The 16,717-nt window shown below is 37.9% G+C and overlaps 1 protein-coding gene across 1 annotated transcript in view; it reads left to right on the forward strand.

The window, feature by feature from the left end:
- The window catches only part of LOC136857894 (sphingomyelin phosphodiesterase), an 86,447-nt gene that overhangs the window by 27,322 nt on the left and 42,408 nt on the right, over window positions 1-16,717 (forward strand). Inside the window, exon 4 of the mRNA XM_067136937.2 lies at window positions 8,772-8,999. Coding sequence (XP_066993038.1) covers window positions 8,772-8,999 — 228 coding nt within the window. The remainder of the gene's footprint in view (window positions 1-8,771; window positions 9,000-16,717) is intronic.

Below are 16,717 nucleotides of genomic sequence, written 5' to 3' on the forward strand. Positions count from 1 at the left end.
AACCCTGTGTGGAGGGATATATTCACGTTGTGTGTTTCTGTGGTGGTTGGTAGTGTAATGTGTTTAGAATGGAATGGAGGGGTATTATGTATTAAGGAATTCACCTATCTTGGGTAGAATCTCTGACTTGGTGGGAAATTGAATCCAGCACTCTTTGAACTGAAGGCTTCAAAACTGACCATTCAAGCAAGGAGCCAAATACACCAGAATATATTTCAGGATAATTAAGCAACACCAGGATGGAATGTCTTCCTCCTTTATACCATAGATATATTCAGCCTTTGGATGCAGGAATAATCAAAAGTTTTAAAGCACATTGTGGGTAGCATCAAGTGAAAAAAATCGTTGAACAAATCAATGATCACAAATCGAAGACCACAATTAGAGTCAGGTTCCAGTTTATGGGACCCTCACTAGGATTACTTGATTTGAGAACTGGAAAAACTTCCAAGAAAAGTAGCTCAGTTTGTTATGTGTAATTTCCGACAAAAGAGTAGCATTACAAAAATGTTGCAAGGTTTCGCTGGGAAGACTTGGGAGAAAGGGGATGAGCTGATTGACTACGTGGCATGTTTTACATTAAATCAATAAAAGTAAACTTCCACCTGTTTGATACTATGTATTTGCTTTAAGCAAATTAATTATTTGTAGAACATGTTTCATTCCTCAGGAATATCTTCAGCTACATAACATTGTTTAGGTAAAATAATATATAATTTTCTTCTTCTCAAAAAACCATCATAAAATAGTACCTTTCATATGCTTAAAACAAAACTAATTTAAAAAGATAAAAATAATTAAAATATGTGGGGAGAGTTGAGTGCGGTGGTGAAATGGGAAGGGAAGATGGATCAAATTATGTTCTAACCTACTTTAAAACAATTTCCTGTTCACTTAAATATATGTTAAAAATATGTTAGTATTTGTTCATATGTGAAGTGTATGTTTTTCTTAATTGTACCTTTTAAAAAATATATTTTTGGAAAGGAGTTTTTCATATTGATGTAACTTCTTAATTAAAAAAGAAAACTGTTCTCTTCAGCTGTTTGTCTTTTCCGTAGTGAGTATTGTCGTTTGATTTAATTTGGTGAAAATGGATCTCTTGAATTTGCTGATGTTATGAAAAAGCTTCCCCAAAGTCTTGTTATGTCGTCAACCTGCTGTGTCCTTGGAGGGGTCTAGCAGCAACTGTTATCAGTTTGTTGTTAAAGGATGCCCTGTTCTATATTACTGTTGCACGGGAAGAAGTTTCAGCTACAATATTAAGGAACTCTTGGTCCCATGCTAGAATCGTTGCAGGGGCTAGTGCATCCGAAGAAGACCAATCAGTCTAATCATTAGAGAAAACCCTTGATCTTACCAACATATCAGATGGAACAACTATCACTGCAGAAGAACTCATAGCAACAGACCAAGAAGAACCATTGTTTCAGGAACTTTCCACTGACAACATTGTTGACTTAGTGAAATTACTAGAAAGTTCAAGTGACAGTAATGGAAATGAAAATGAACCAAAATATCACTGTTAAAGAGTCTGTAGAGTGTGTAAATTGTTTGCCTGTTTATTTTGAATAGAATTATTTCTCAAAGGAAATGTACAAACAACTCATAACCATTCATTCAACTGTTTCTGTTCATAGTGAACACTATAAGGTTAAATGTAAAATCGATTAATTTTTCAAAAGGATTCAGTATCTAGGTACAGTGCTGTCCTGTATATCAAATACTGTACTTTGTCGAAATAATTTCCAGACAGAATCAATGTACTTTAACATGTGTGTGGTGGCTGTATAGAATTTGCATGTACCATCTACTACTACTACTACTACTACTACTACTACTACTACTAAACGTTTTCATTCCTCCCCTGAAGGGGGAGACAGGCCTCTTAGACGATGACGCCGTCTCTCAGGCCGGGAGATTTGTTGCGGTGAAGGAGATGTGCGGAGAAGGTGAGGGGTGGGCGACCGTGGCCTATACTAACTGTCCCGGCATTCACCTTAGTGCGGGAGAATGAACCACGGAAAACCATTCTCAGGACAGCCGACGGGTGGGGCCAGGCGTGTAGTCCAGCACTGTGCCCCAGACCCATCGTCCGAATGCAGAGGCGTAGAGCCACGGTAGAGCCGTGGCCAACTTTCCTCTGCTCGGTTGGCCGGTCAGAGTACAGAGCTGGTGGACCACGGGCAAGCCATGGCCTCTTAAGGGACGAAACCCACTCTGCATCTACCGACGTGTACCATCTGTCACTGTATTGTACATATGCAAAATACCTGTGGTTTTAAATTAAATGTTGATTAATATTTAGATTGATGGTTTAATGGTCCATAATTGTAGCTTTTGGGCTTTTGCAGTTCTGGAAAACCAGGTGAAATTCTTTACGTTTCACAGAGAACTTTGCTTTGTGTCTTCAGAAGAAAATCTCATTTATTCACGAGCAACACTTCTCTAATAATGAAGTTTTGAATTTAAGAATGCTTTACCATTGGTCTATAGTAAGTGGTACTTTTGTTTGTCACTAGATGGCTCACTGTGCGCTAACCTTCTGAGCTCCAATTGAGATGTTTCTTGTTCCATTGTATGTGTTCCATTATGTCAGGGAAAGGCTACAAGAAACAGTCATCTAATCCTAGATGACTGCTCCTTGGCATATGTTTGACATTTCAAAAGAGGGAGGTAAACATTTTTGAATTTTGATAGTGACATTGAAATGATTATCAGAGTAGTTTAGTTGAAGCAAGAGTGAAATACAATCCGATCAGTGTTGGAAGATTTTCAGATACTGTGATGACTTTATAGCCTATTGATTTTGTTGATAGTCAAAGCAATGTAGAAGGCTTATTGGAGTCTTCACTGATGTTAGTGATAAATGGTATTAATTGAGGTACATTCATGACAACTTTTCTGTTGAATATTGTATGCATATAATAGGTCTTGCAGCAGTTATCTTTGTTGGTGAAATAGCTAGGAAGAGGTGAAGGTTGTTACAGTTTATTACAACTAAGGTAGTAACTGACATTTGATGGGTGCCTAAACACAACTGTGGGACGCTTAGGAAGAAAGTTCTTGGTATGAGGCAAGGCTAAAGAATGTAAAAAACTTAACTCACTCAACTATTAAATTATCCTCAAGTAGATCACACCATCACTGTAATAGGTGATCATAAACAGGGAATGGATTTTTATTATGTAAATAATATTTTGTATGTAAATACATATTTTAAAATATATTTTATAAATAAATATTTTCATGAATTCTGCTATAAATACATACGTTTCTTTGTTTCTGATTTTAAAGTTGAACCCAAACATGTACAGTGGTACAAATACTCCACATATTAATGAAAACACTATGTGAATGAATTTCTTTCTTAACTGTATTGCTTTGTGATCTTGACTGTATATACTGGCTCACTCACTCTCCCTGCAAAGGGAAATCCATCTATGAAATGTTGTAATGCATTTCATTCTAACCTTCTTCAGTCATCTGTGTTTCCTTGATTAACTCAGAGCAAGGGCGGATCCTCTGACTGGCAGGTTGGCAAATATTTGTAGCAAAAGTCTAATATCGAGAAAGAAGTCTTCATTACAAAGAGCTAATGTTTGCAAATTTTTGGCCTTCTGCTTTCTTCTAGATGAGGCATTGTCCAATTATCTCTCCATAGTAATATTTCTGCTCTTATTTCAGCACTTGTTGCTGTGCAATCTGCTTCATACATCTCTGCTGCTTTAATAATTTTTATACCGAAAACTTAGAAAAATTACTGGAAATAACTCCTTCTTAAGGGGTCACTATGTTAACATTATTACAAAGGCTTATTAAGGGGTCAACAGAATGCAAGAATAGCCTACTACTCTCCTGAAGTATTCCTTGGGATCCTTAGCTGACACATTCATTCTTTGAGTTTGCCTGCCACAAATAACGTGGGAGATGGATATCTTCACCCATAGAAGCAGTCATGTCACTTGCTGCAATAAAAATGCCTTTACATTTTTCATCGGTATTTTTTCTCTTTCTACTCAACCTTCCTGTTATGGTGCCAGTGCAGATGATAAATATTATTTAGAATGTTGCAAGAACTTGCTTAGTTTTAACAGTGTGGGTCATAGAGTGAACACCTGTTTCCAAACTAATTATAAATTCACTTCTTCTCGAAGGCGTGCCTAAGGCAACAGCTTTACTTAATGTCTCACTATCTGGATCCATAGAGAATGGCTGTGGAACATCATCATGGAGTTTGGCTTTATCATAAAATTAATTAACATGTGCAAACTGTGTATGGATGGTAATGTTAGCTGTGTTTTGCTCAAGAGCAGAAAACAAGTTCCTTCTGGAATAAAAATGGTCTGAGACAAGGGGGTGCACTATCTCCTCTTCTATTCAACATTGCACTGGAGAAGATTATCAGGAAATTAGTTCTTGTACCTGCTGGCATCATATTGGGGAGACAACATGAAGTCCTGGCATGTGCAGATGATATTGTTCTTATTGGCCTCAATGAATTAGAAATTAGGCAGTTATTTGTGGAACTAGAGGAAATGGCAGCAAAAATTGGCTCATGGGTAAATGATAAAAAGACACATTACATGGTTGTACAGAGACCGAATCATGAGGAGGAAGACAGATTGCCTTTGAAGATTAGGAATTGTTTGTTTACAAGAGTAAAGGAGGTTAAATTCCTTGGTGTATTAATCGATGAGCAAAATCGGAGGCAACAGGAACACCAAGCTAGAATTAAGAATGCAAGTAAGGCATTTTACTCTATGAGCCTTATATTAGGCTCCAAGTTTTTAACAAGGAATGCAAAAATGATTATCTACAATACAATCAATCGACCAGTATTTCTGTATGGTTCCGAGACATGGAGTATAACCAAGAAAGAGCAGCAGCAGTTGGAAGTTTTTGAGAATAAAGTTTATAGAAAAATATTTGGCCCATGGTTTGATCCTATCTCTCAAAGCTGGCAGAAAAAATCTAATTATGAGATTTTCACCCTCTCTCAACAACACACTATAATGGGTGTGATAGAATCCAACAGACTACGCTGGGCTGGTCATGTACTGAGGATGCAGGATAACAGAGCACCAGTAGATCTACACAAGGGATCTCTTAATGGGGAAAGACCCCGATGCACCTGGAAGAAGGAGATCAACAAGGTATGCCAGACCCTCCAAATTGACAACTGGGAAGAGCGTGCTCAAGTTCAAAAAGGCTGGAAGAGGATCGTGAAATCGGCACGGGAACACCACGTTCCTCAGAGCCTATGGAGTGAGTGAGAGTATTGTATAGATCATATAGAAATCCAATCTCTTTCAAGCAAATGCTGAGGACAGACTGGAAGTGCTTTAGTTAGTAAAATACTCACCTAAATGGTTCCTAAACCCTGGCATATAGCTTACTTTAATTCCTGACTTCCTCTTCTACAGCTCCAGACTACACAGCCGGCGAGTACAGTGGGTTAAATAAGGGCGTCGATAAATTAAATTGAAGAGGAACAGGATGTTTTGTGGTTTTAAAGTAGTTTTACTTTAAAATGACTTTCATAATGTGAGTTGCAAACCAAAATATAATAATCAAATAATAAGTTTATTTTACAAAAAGAGAAATGTGAAGTGCAAATACTAGCTTGATGGATAATGAATTCAATAAATTTACATGAATTTTTCAAATGATACTGCCAAGAAGTGGCATCTTCAAATATCATCAGATTTCCAGCAAGGGAAATCCTGTTTAGTCTTCATTGTCATGGTTTGCTGAGTGATTTATCTTACTGCTTTCTCATGGTGCAGACAGATTCTACGTGTAACGATGTTTGCTTAAAACAGACATTAATGTGGAGTTAGAGATGAATAACTTTGCCTGATTTAACCTAATAACTTCTCTGTATTGGGAGATATTTTCATCACACTACAGGACACCTTAACCTATGAGACAAGTACATAAAACTATACATGCAAATCTTGTCGCTTACTGTTTGGGAGATGAACCTACGACCCATCTTGGATCCGTGCAAACAAGTCTAAATGCAATTACAATACAATGACAATGTACGGAGTAGTCTGGATATCGCTAAATTCCTGTAAAATAAATAACACAAAGAAATGTGTTTTTCCTTCCAGCTTTCAAAGCATGCCTACGACCTTGTTAAGAATGTGTCTGCAGTGGCGATGACCTTCTACTTGGCTAGGGGACTGGAAACCCAAACAAATGATGTCAGAAACTCACCCCCACGACACAACTCCAGACACTGGGAAAGGGGGAGTGACGGCGGTCATCATGGATTCCACACTTGATTTATTGACCCCCACAGCTGACGGCTTAGCAGTTTCGGACTACTGCAAGATTTCTTTCAATCATTACATGCCTACAAATAATAAACTGAATTACCTGGCCCTTTCATAACATTATCAATCATGAAACCTTAACTCTTATTTTCATTTTCTGTGCGTGTATCTGCACACCACATTGCTCATCTACAGAGCCATTTAACCTCTCATATCGTATACTTATGCTTGCGTATCTACACAAATTAGTGCTCATTCTATCTCAGACTCTCTGGGCTGATTAAACTTATCTATCTTGCCTGGGCCTTATTTCTCTGCATTGAATAGTCTGCCATTCAAATCCCGCTCATTTTGTGTGAGAGTGTTGGAAGGAGCTGTTACAAAGATCTTAAATCTTACAATGCTGATCACTAATATGAAATTATATCTCTAAGGCATACACATGCAGTTATCTAATTGGTTCACGTAAGACACAAGGTCTGCCTATCACATTTACTAGACTACACAGGTCATTCTATTGATAATTTTACAGAATAATCCCTCCTTCAATTGACTGACAAATTTATATACACAAACAAAGACCCAATGCCGCACAATAATGGATCTTCTTCTCCCAGCAGCTACTCATGTCTCGTACATACTGTGATGTCCCAATGCCACACAATAATGGATCTTCTTCTCCCTGCAGCTACTGAAGTCTCCCTTCGCCTTCTCGTACAGCTGGGCACACGCTGTGTTCTATTAGCACTTGCGGGCAAGCATTTGTGCGATCTAATGCAACTAGAAGGAAATGCAGTGTTAACATTTGCTTCTGGTTAAATGCTTATTTCCTTATTTTGCATATACTTGAACACCTGATGATTATTTGCATAAAGTTTGAAACTGACAATTATGTGAGATTACACACGCATTGCACTCCTAATACCACCTACAATAAAGTTCTGGGCTACTACTTTCTTTCACCTACGCCACACTAATTAACGTACTTACAATTTATGGCATTTCTTTGAGATAACCACCTAATGTTTCAGCAGATTAATTTCTGTCCATGTGTAAATAGTCCATTATAAGGCAGTTAGATTATACTGTTCCTTTCGAGCCTACACCGACTTAAGAACAAGTTAGCGTTCAGACTACACTGGATTTTGAATTATTCGAATAATAACTGTAGTGAATAAAAATTGTTTCTAACTCATATCATCTTAATCGGCTTTCTGCTCATTTTGTCACACACAATTACTGTATTTGCTGTTCGCTTAAACACACAGACAAAAGGAAAGTTCTTCACTTTCGAATCACAAGTATAAAATGCTTTGTTTTATCTAAGCACAATTGACACGCGACACATACCTCATGGTCAGAGTTGAGTGTAGAGAATGATCTCCACATCCTCTCAGCTCAGTATTTATTTGAGTGACTATCCCAAGCCACGCCAAGTTTTTCCCCGCTTGAGCCACTTGTGTTTCTCTTTTTTAGCTGGCTTGGTTCCCACGGTGCTCAAGATAAAGATCATTTAATTTGAGAAGATGATAATTAGCTTAATAAGGTATATCAAATCGATCAGAAAATTACTCTCAATATTCCTATTGTTTTACATTTTGTAGATTCCATCTGTGGATGGAGATACTTCTCAAGTTTTATTTCTGACAAGCCTGGATTCTCCTGCTTTTTCTCTCTCACATCTTGGCATCAGAAAATCCCCGACATCAAGTGGTTGGCTTGGCTTATCTCCCTCTTTGTTTGGCAGAGAACCGCATCCCAACTGAAGCTATGTTGCTCTCAAAAATGCGCACTATTGCATCATGTTGCACAATATTATACCATCCCATTGTGGTCTCATCTGCTTACAGTAATTGAATTAAGATTACTTCCAATGGGCCATGAACAGAACGGTTCAGTATGAAGTTGCCAAAGGTTTGGAACGGCAAGAAGTTAGTGAATTTCAGTATTTACGTGTCAATGACATTCCTGTGATGAAATATGCAATACTATTCTCTTGTGGCGTTGAACGGTCCTTCTCCAAGTTCTGAGACAAGCAAAATTGGTTTTAGATGGAAAACTTGGAGAAGGTCTTCATTCTTCTCTGCAGCAGTGGGTTGTTTTAACCCATCACTATCTCAACATGATAAGCGAGTGATTTATTACTATATATACTTACAATTTTGTAATAACTTACTGAAAGAAATTTTTTAAAATAATTATTGTTATACATATTTTTCTTATTACTATATATACTTACAATTTTGTAATAAGTTACTGAAATAAATTTTTAAAAATAATTGTTATAAATATTTTTTAATTTTTTACTGCATAAGAAAAATATATTTTCAAGTTATTTAGCACATAAAATCCATTACCGTGCTGTAAGAAAGAAAGAAAGAAAAAAAGAAAGAAAGAAGCAAAGCTGAATTGGTTTACATGTAGGAATGATTCATTCCTTGTTATTTTCAGTGTGTTGATAAAATTTGTGTTTTTCTATTTTTACAGGCAGACTCTGAAGTTCTCACTGTTATCCACTTAACAGATATTCATTATGACCCATCATACAAGGAAGGTGGAAATGCACTCTGTGAGGAACCTACCTGCTGTCGTGCTGAACAAGGTTCTCCAAACAGAACAGAGGAGGCTGCTGGGTACTGGGGAGATTATCGCAAATGTGATGTACCACTCCATTCTGTACAAGATGTGCTGGATGAAATTGTACATCAGCATCCAGTAAGTTTGCAAGGAGATTCCTTTAATGTCACATAAATAGTAATAAGTATAAATTGAAGAAAGTGTCATTATTCCTAGTTTCTTGAAGATAAGCCTTTATCATTCCATTTGTAGGATCCTCTTAATGTAGCTAACTGCTGTGTTCATTATTGTGTGTAGATTTTTGTTAGTGTAAAGAAATCACTTAACAGTGCCATACATATACTGTTGGCATATTTCTTATGTAATTGTGGAAGTTGAATAAAAAAATTAATTAATTAATTAATTAATTAATTAATTAAGAAATATTGTTATATTTATGAGATGTAGGCCTATAATAGGCTATCTAAATACACAGGAATTACATATGCATAGTTTAATGACCTGTTGTTTGAGAATGAGCACTCATATGGTGAAAAATCTCTGACTTGACCTTCGACCGTAGTTGTGGTAAAACTTGTCAAATGACTTTAAATGCATGCTCCCTCATATTTTGCATTAAATACTTCCAAAATTCACTCCTTCACTGTAAAATACACATTTGAATTTGCTGGTGAATCTGTGAACTGAATCAGTCTACATTTACAAACTCTTTGAATCTATACACATTTGTACATACAGATTGGATGGACCATAAACATCAATCAATCACTACTGATCTGCATTTAGGGCAGTCGCCCAGGTGGCACATTCCCTACCTGTTAATTTCCTAGCCTTTTCTTAAATGATTGCAAAGAAATTGGAAATTTATTGAACACCTTGGTAAGTTATTCCAATCCCTAACTCCCCTTCCTGTAGACGAACATTTGCGCCAATTTGTCCTCTTGAATTCCAACTTTATCTTCATATTGTGATCTTTCGTACTTTTAAAGACACCACTCAAACTTATTTGTCCACTGATGACCGGGTGAGTTGGCTGTGTGGTTAGGGGCACACGGCTGTGAACTTGCATCCAGGAGATAGTGGGTCCGAATCCCACTGTCGGCAGCCTTAAAGATGGTTTTCCGTGGTTTCCCATTTTCACACCAGGCAAATGCTGGGGCTGTACCTTAATCAAGGCCATGGCCGCTTCCTTCCAACTTCTAAGCCTTTCCTATCCCATTGTCCACATAAGATCTATCTGTGTTGGTGCAACGTAAAGCCACTAGCAAAAAAAAAGTACTGGTGTCATTCCACGCCATCTCTCCACTGACAGCTTGGAACATACCACTTATGATACAAATTCATAATGATTTGCATTACTTGTAACATACCACTTAGTCGAGCAGCTTGTCTCCTTGCTCTCAAGTCTTCACAGCCCAAAGTTCGCAACGTTTTTGTATCGCTACTCTCTTGGCAGAAATCACCCAGAACAAATCGAGCTGCTTTTCTTTGGATTTTTTCCACTTCATGAATCAAGTAGGGGCTGCCTGGCCGAGGCGGTAAAGGCGTGCTCAGTTCACCCGGAAGGACATGGGTTTGAATCCCCGTCAGGAAGTCGTAAAATTTAAGAAACAATATTTCCACTTCCGGAGGTGCATATGGCCCTGACGTTCACTCAGCCTACACCAAAAATGAATACCAGGTTAATTCCTGGGAGCAAAGGTGGTCGGCCGTAGAGCTAACCACTCTACCCATCACGCGCCGAGGTTAACAGTGGTGGAAGCCTTTACCTTTCATTCCTCCAAGGGCCTTCATGGCCTGTACGGAGTTGACTTTGCTTTGCTTTGCTTGAATCAAGTAATCCTGGTGAGGGTCCCATACACTGGAACCATACTCTAGTGGGCCTTACCAGAGACTTATATGCCCTCTTCTTACTAAAACCCCTAAACACCCTCATAAACATGTGCAGAGATCTGTACCCTTTATTTACAATCCCATTTATTTGATTACCCAATGAAGATCTTTCCTTATATTAACACCTAGATACTTACAATGATCCCCAAAAGGAACTTTCACCCCATCATAGCAGTAATTAAAACTGAGAGGACTTTTCCTATTTGTGAAACTCACAAACTGACTTTTAACCCCGTTTATCAACATATCATTGCCTGCTGTCCATCTCACAACATTATTGAGGTCATGTTGCAGTTGCTCACAATCTTGTAACTTATTTATTACTCTGTACAGAATAACATCATCTGCAAAAAGCCTTATCTCTGATTCCACTTCTTTACACATATTATTGATATATATAAGAAAACATAAAGGTCCAATAATACTGCCTTGTGGAATTCCACCCTTAATTATTACAGGAACAGATAAAGCTTCGCCTACCCTAATTCTCTGAGTTGTATTTTCTAGAAACAGAGCCACCCATTCAGTCACTTGTTTGTCAAGTCCATTTGCACTCATTTTTGCCAGTAATCATTCATGATCTACCCTATCAAATGCATTTGATAGATCAATTGCAATGCAGTCCATTTGGCCTCCTGAATCCAGGATATCTGCAATATCTTGCTGGAATCCTACAAGTTGAGCATCAGTGGAATAACCTTTCCTAAGCCCAAACTGCCTTCTCTCAAACCAGTTATTTATTTCACAAACATGTCTAATATAATCAGAAAGAATGCTTTCCCAAAGCTTACATGCAATACATGTCAAACTGACTGGCCTGTAATTTTCAGTTTTATGTCTATCAGCCTTTCCTTTATACACAGGGGTTACTATAGCAACTCTCCATTCATTTGGTATAGCTCCTTCAAGCAAACAATAATCAAATAAGTCTTCAGATATGAACCTATATCCCAACACATTGTCTTTAGTATATCCTCCAAAACCTTATCAATTCCAGCTGCTATTCTAGTTTTCAACTTTTGTATCTTACTGTAAATGTCAATGTTGTCATAGGTAAATTTTAATACTTCTTTATTATTAGTCACCTCCTCTATCTGGACATTATCTTTGTAACCAACCATCTTTACGTACTGCTGACTGAATACTTCTGCCTTTTGAAGATCCTCACATACACACTCCCCTTGTTCATTAATGACTGGAATGTCCTTTCTGGAACCTGTTTATGTCTTAAAATACCTATACATACTCTTCCATTTTTCACTAAAATTTGTATGAGTGCCAATTATGCCTGCCATCATGTTATCCTTAGCTGACTTCTTTGTTAGATTCAATTTCCTAATAAGTTCTTTCAATATCTCCTTACTTCCACAGCCATTTCTATATTTCTTTCCAACCTGCACCTCCTTCTTAGTCTCTTTACTTCTCTGTTAACTTATAATATAACATGAACTTTTTCTTGATCCTGAAGAGAAGATTTTATCTCAGTGACATCATCAGGGTTGTTGTTGTTGTTATTGCTGTTGTTGATGTTGTTGTTTTAGTCATCAGTCCATAGACTTGTTTGATGCAGCGCTCTATGCCACCCTATCTGTGCTAACTTTTTAATTTCTACATAACTACTACATCCTACGTCTACTCTAATCATCATCATTTTACCATTCTTACAGCCTACAGTTTTCTCATAAACCAACTGCATAAGTCCTGGGTGTCCTATCATTCTGCTGTATCTCTTATTCTGGTCGAATTTAGCCAAATTGATCTCCTCTCACTGATTCGGTTCAGTATCTTTTCATTCATGAGTCGATCTATCCATCTCACCTCAGCCTTCTTCTATAAGACCACATTTCAAAAGCTTCTACTCTCTTTCTGAGCTAGTCATCGTCCATGCTTCACTTCCATACAATGCCACACTCCAGACAAAAGTCTTCAAAAATATCTTTCTAATTCCTATATCAATGCTCAAAGCGGGCAAATTTCCTGTCTTAAGAAAGGTCTTCTTTGCTTGTGCTAGTCTGCATTTTATTTCCTCCTTACTTCTTCCATCATTAGTTATTTTACTACCCAAGTAACAATATCCATCTACTTCCTTTAAGACTTAACTAGCTGATGTACCCGTGCTTCGCTACGGGATTCTCGGAAAGACGGTCTTTGTGGTTTTCCTAACTGCAGTTAACTTCTTCTTCTTTCTTCTCTTCTAGCATATTTCATTCCACTGCTGGATATAGGCCTCTTCCATATGCTTCCATCGTCTTCGGTCTTGAGCCACTTGGAACCAGCGTGTTCCAGCCAACAGCTTTATGTCATCGAGCCATCTCTTCTGGGGTCTTCCCATGCCTCTCTTATGTTCCCATGGTCTCCAGTGAACAGTCCTAGAGGTCCAACCATTCAAGTGACTATACAGCAATATTCTCATTTCTTTCGAATGAGGTTAGGAGAAACTTATGGAAGAAGAAAATCCTAACCGAAAATGTAACTATTACAAAGAATACAGGACCGGGCGAGTTGGCCGTGCGCGTAGAAGCGCGCGGCTGTGAGCTTGCATCCGGGAGATAGTAGGTTCGAATCCCACTATCGGCAGCCCTGAAAATGGTTTTCCGTGGTTTCCCATTTTCACACCAGGCAAATGCTGGGGCTGTACCTTAATTAAGGCCACGGCCACTTCCTTCCAACTCCTAGGCCTTTCCTATCCCATCGTCGCCATAAGACCTATCTGTGTCGGTGCGACGTAAAGCCCCTAGCAAAAAAAAAAAAAAAAAAAGAAGAATACAGGAGTATGTTTCACTCATTTTCTTGAGCTTGAGGTTAAGTTCTGCTTTTGACATTCTTCTTGTTATGTAGATTTAGGGGAGTGCGTTTTATTATTGATAAAATACAATCCTAAAAGTAACATAGATGATTAGTAACCAAGTGAGCCTTAGGCGATTACAAAAATGTCGGTAGGAATGATAAGCGAACAGGGAACTGGAACTCAAGTAGGAATGACATAAAATTGTTAGTGTTGAACTGTAGAAGCATTGTAAAGAAAGGAATAAATTAAATAATTTAATATTGTAATAGGAGTTGAATCAAGGCTGAGAAATGATATAATGGATGCAGAAATTTTCTCACGGCACTGGAGTGTGTATCGTAGAGATAGGATAGGAATGGTGGGAGGAGGAGTATTCATTCTGGTGAAAGAAGAATTTGTAAGCTACGAAAAAGTTAAAGATGAGACACATGAAATTCTAGGTGTAAGGCTCATTTCTAAAGATAATGGGCAACTTGATATATTTGGAGTGTATAGACCGGGAAAGGGTAGCACTGACGCGGATTCGGAATTATTTGATAGGATAGTCAGCTATGTGGGAAACGACTTGGAAAGGAATGTGATTGTAGCAGGAGATCTGAATTTGCCAGATGTCAATTGGGAAGGAAATCCGAACGACAGATAGCATGACCAACAAATGGCAAATAAGTTAATATAGGAAGGACAGCTGATTCAGAAAGTGATGGAACCAACCAGAAGCAAAAATATCCTGGATGTGGTGCTGATAAAACCAGATGAGCTCTATTGGGAAACTGAAGTAATAGATGGTATTAGTGATCATGAAGCTGTTTTGTCGTAGTTAAAAATAAATGTGATAGAAAGGATGGTCTTAAAAGTAGGACTATTAGGCAGTACCATATGGCTGATAAAGCAGGCATGAGGCAGTTTCTAAAAAGAAACTATGATCAGTGGAAAACGGTAAATAAAAATGTAAACAGACTCTGGGATGGGTTTAAAGAAATTTTTGAGGAATGCGCAAACAGGTTTGTACCTTTAAGGGTGGTAAGGAATGGTGAAGACCCACCTTATTATAATAGAGAAATAAAGAGACTAAGAAGGAGGTTTAGACTGGAAAGAAATAGAGTTAGAAATGGCTGTGGAAGTAAGGAAGAATTGAAGGAACTTACTAGAAAATTGAATCTAGCAAAGAAGGCAGCTAAGGATAACATGATGGCAAGCATAATTGGCCGTCTTACAAATTTTAGTGAAATATGGAAGGGTATGTATAGGTATTTTAAGGCAGAAACAGGTTCCAAGAAGGACATTCCAGGAATAATTAATGAACAAGGAGAGTGTGTATGTGAGGATCTTCAAAAGGCAGAAGTATTCAGTCAGCAGTATGTAAAGATTGTTGGTTACAAGGATAATGTCCAGATAGAGGAGGAAACTAAGGCCAAAGAAGTATTAAAATTTACATATGATAACAATGACATTTACAATAAGATACAAAAGTTGAAAACTAGAAAAGCGGTTGGAATTGATCAGATTTCTGGGGATATACTAAAGACAATGGGTTGGGATATAGTACCATATCTGAAGTACTTATTTGATTATTGTTTGGTCGGAGGAGCTATACCAGATGAATGGGGAGTTGCTATAGTAAGCCCTGTGTATAAAGGAAAGGGTGATAGACATACAGCTGAAAATTGCCAGCCAGTAAGTTTGACCTGCATTGTATGTAAGCTTTGGGAAAGCATTCTTTCTGATTATGTTAGACATGTTTGCAAAATTAATAACTGGTTCGACAGAAGGCAGTTTGGTTTTAGGAAAGGTTATTCCACTGAAGCTCAACTTGTAGGATTCCAGCAAGACATAGCAGATGTCTTGGATTCTGGAGGTCAAATGGACTGTAACGCGATTGACCTGTCTAAAGCATTTGATAGGGTGGATCATGGGAGACCACTGGCAAAAATGAGTGCAATTGGACTAGACAAAAGAATGACTGAATGGGTTGCTATATTTCTACAAAATAGATCTCAGAGAATTAGAGTAGGTGAAGCTTTATCTGACCCTGCAATAATTAAGAGGGGAATTCCTCAAGGCAGTATTATCGGACCTTTATGTTTTCTTATATATATATGATATGAGTAAAGGAGTGGAATCGGAAGTAAGGCTTTTTGCGGATGATGTTATTCTCTATAGAGTGATAAATGAGCTACAAGATTGTGAGCAACTGTAGCGTGACCTTGAAAATGTTGTGATATGGACAGCAGGCAATGGTATGTTTATAAACAGGGTTAAAAGTCAGGTTGTGAGTTTCACAAATAGGAAAAGTCCTCTCAGTTTTAATTACTGCATTGATGGGGTGAAAGTTCCTTTTGGGGATCATTGTAAGTATCTAGTGTTAATATAAGGAAAGATCTTCATTGGGGTAATCACATAAATGGGATTGTAAATAAAGGGTACAGATCTCTGCACATGGTTATGAGGGTGTTTAGGGGTTGTAGTAAGGATGTAAAGGAGAGGGCATATAAGTCTCTGGTAAGACCCCAACTAGAGTATGGTTCCAGTGTATGGGATCCTCACCAGGATTACCTGATTCAAAAACTGGAAAAAATCCAAAGAAAAGCAGCTCGATTTGTTCTGGGTGATTTCAGACAAAAGAGTAGCGTTAAAAAATGTTGCATGGTATGTATTGAATAGGTGATAAAACAAACCTTTTAGCATCCTACATTCAGTATCTTCAATACGGATAACAATGATTTTTATTTAGTGGTATGTTCCGAGCTGTCAGCGGAGAGATGGCGTGGAATGACATTAGTAAACGAATAGGTTTGAGTGGCGTTTATAAAAGTAAGATCACAATATGAAGATAAAGTTGGAATTCAAGAGGACAAACTGGGGAAAATATTCATTTATAAGAAAGGGAGTTAGGGATTGGAATAACTTACCAAGGGAGACGTCCAATAAATTTCCAATTTCTTTGAAATCATTTAGGAAAAGGCTAGGAAAACAACAGATAGGCAATCTGCCACCTGGGCAACTGCCCTAAATGCAGATCAGGATTGATTGGTTGGTTGGTTGGTTGGTTGGTTGGTTGGTTGGTTGGTTGGTTGGTTGGTTGGTTGGTTGGTTGGTTGGTTGGTTGGTTGGTTGGTTGGTTGGTTGGTTGGTTGGTTGGTTGGTTGGTTGGTTGGTTGGTTGGTTGGTTGGTTGG

This window comes from Anabrus simplex, chromosome 1 (genome assembly GCF_040414725.1).
Source record: "Anabrus simplex isolate iqAnaSimp1 chromosome 1, ASM4041472v1, whole genome shotgun sequence".
Taxonomy (NCBI): domain Eukaryota; kingdom Metazoa; phylum Arthropoda; class Insecta; order Orthoptera; family Tettigoniidae; genus Anabrus; species Anabrus simplex.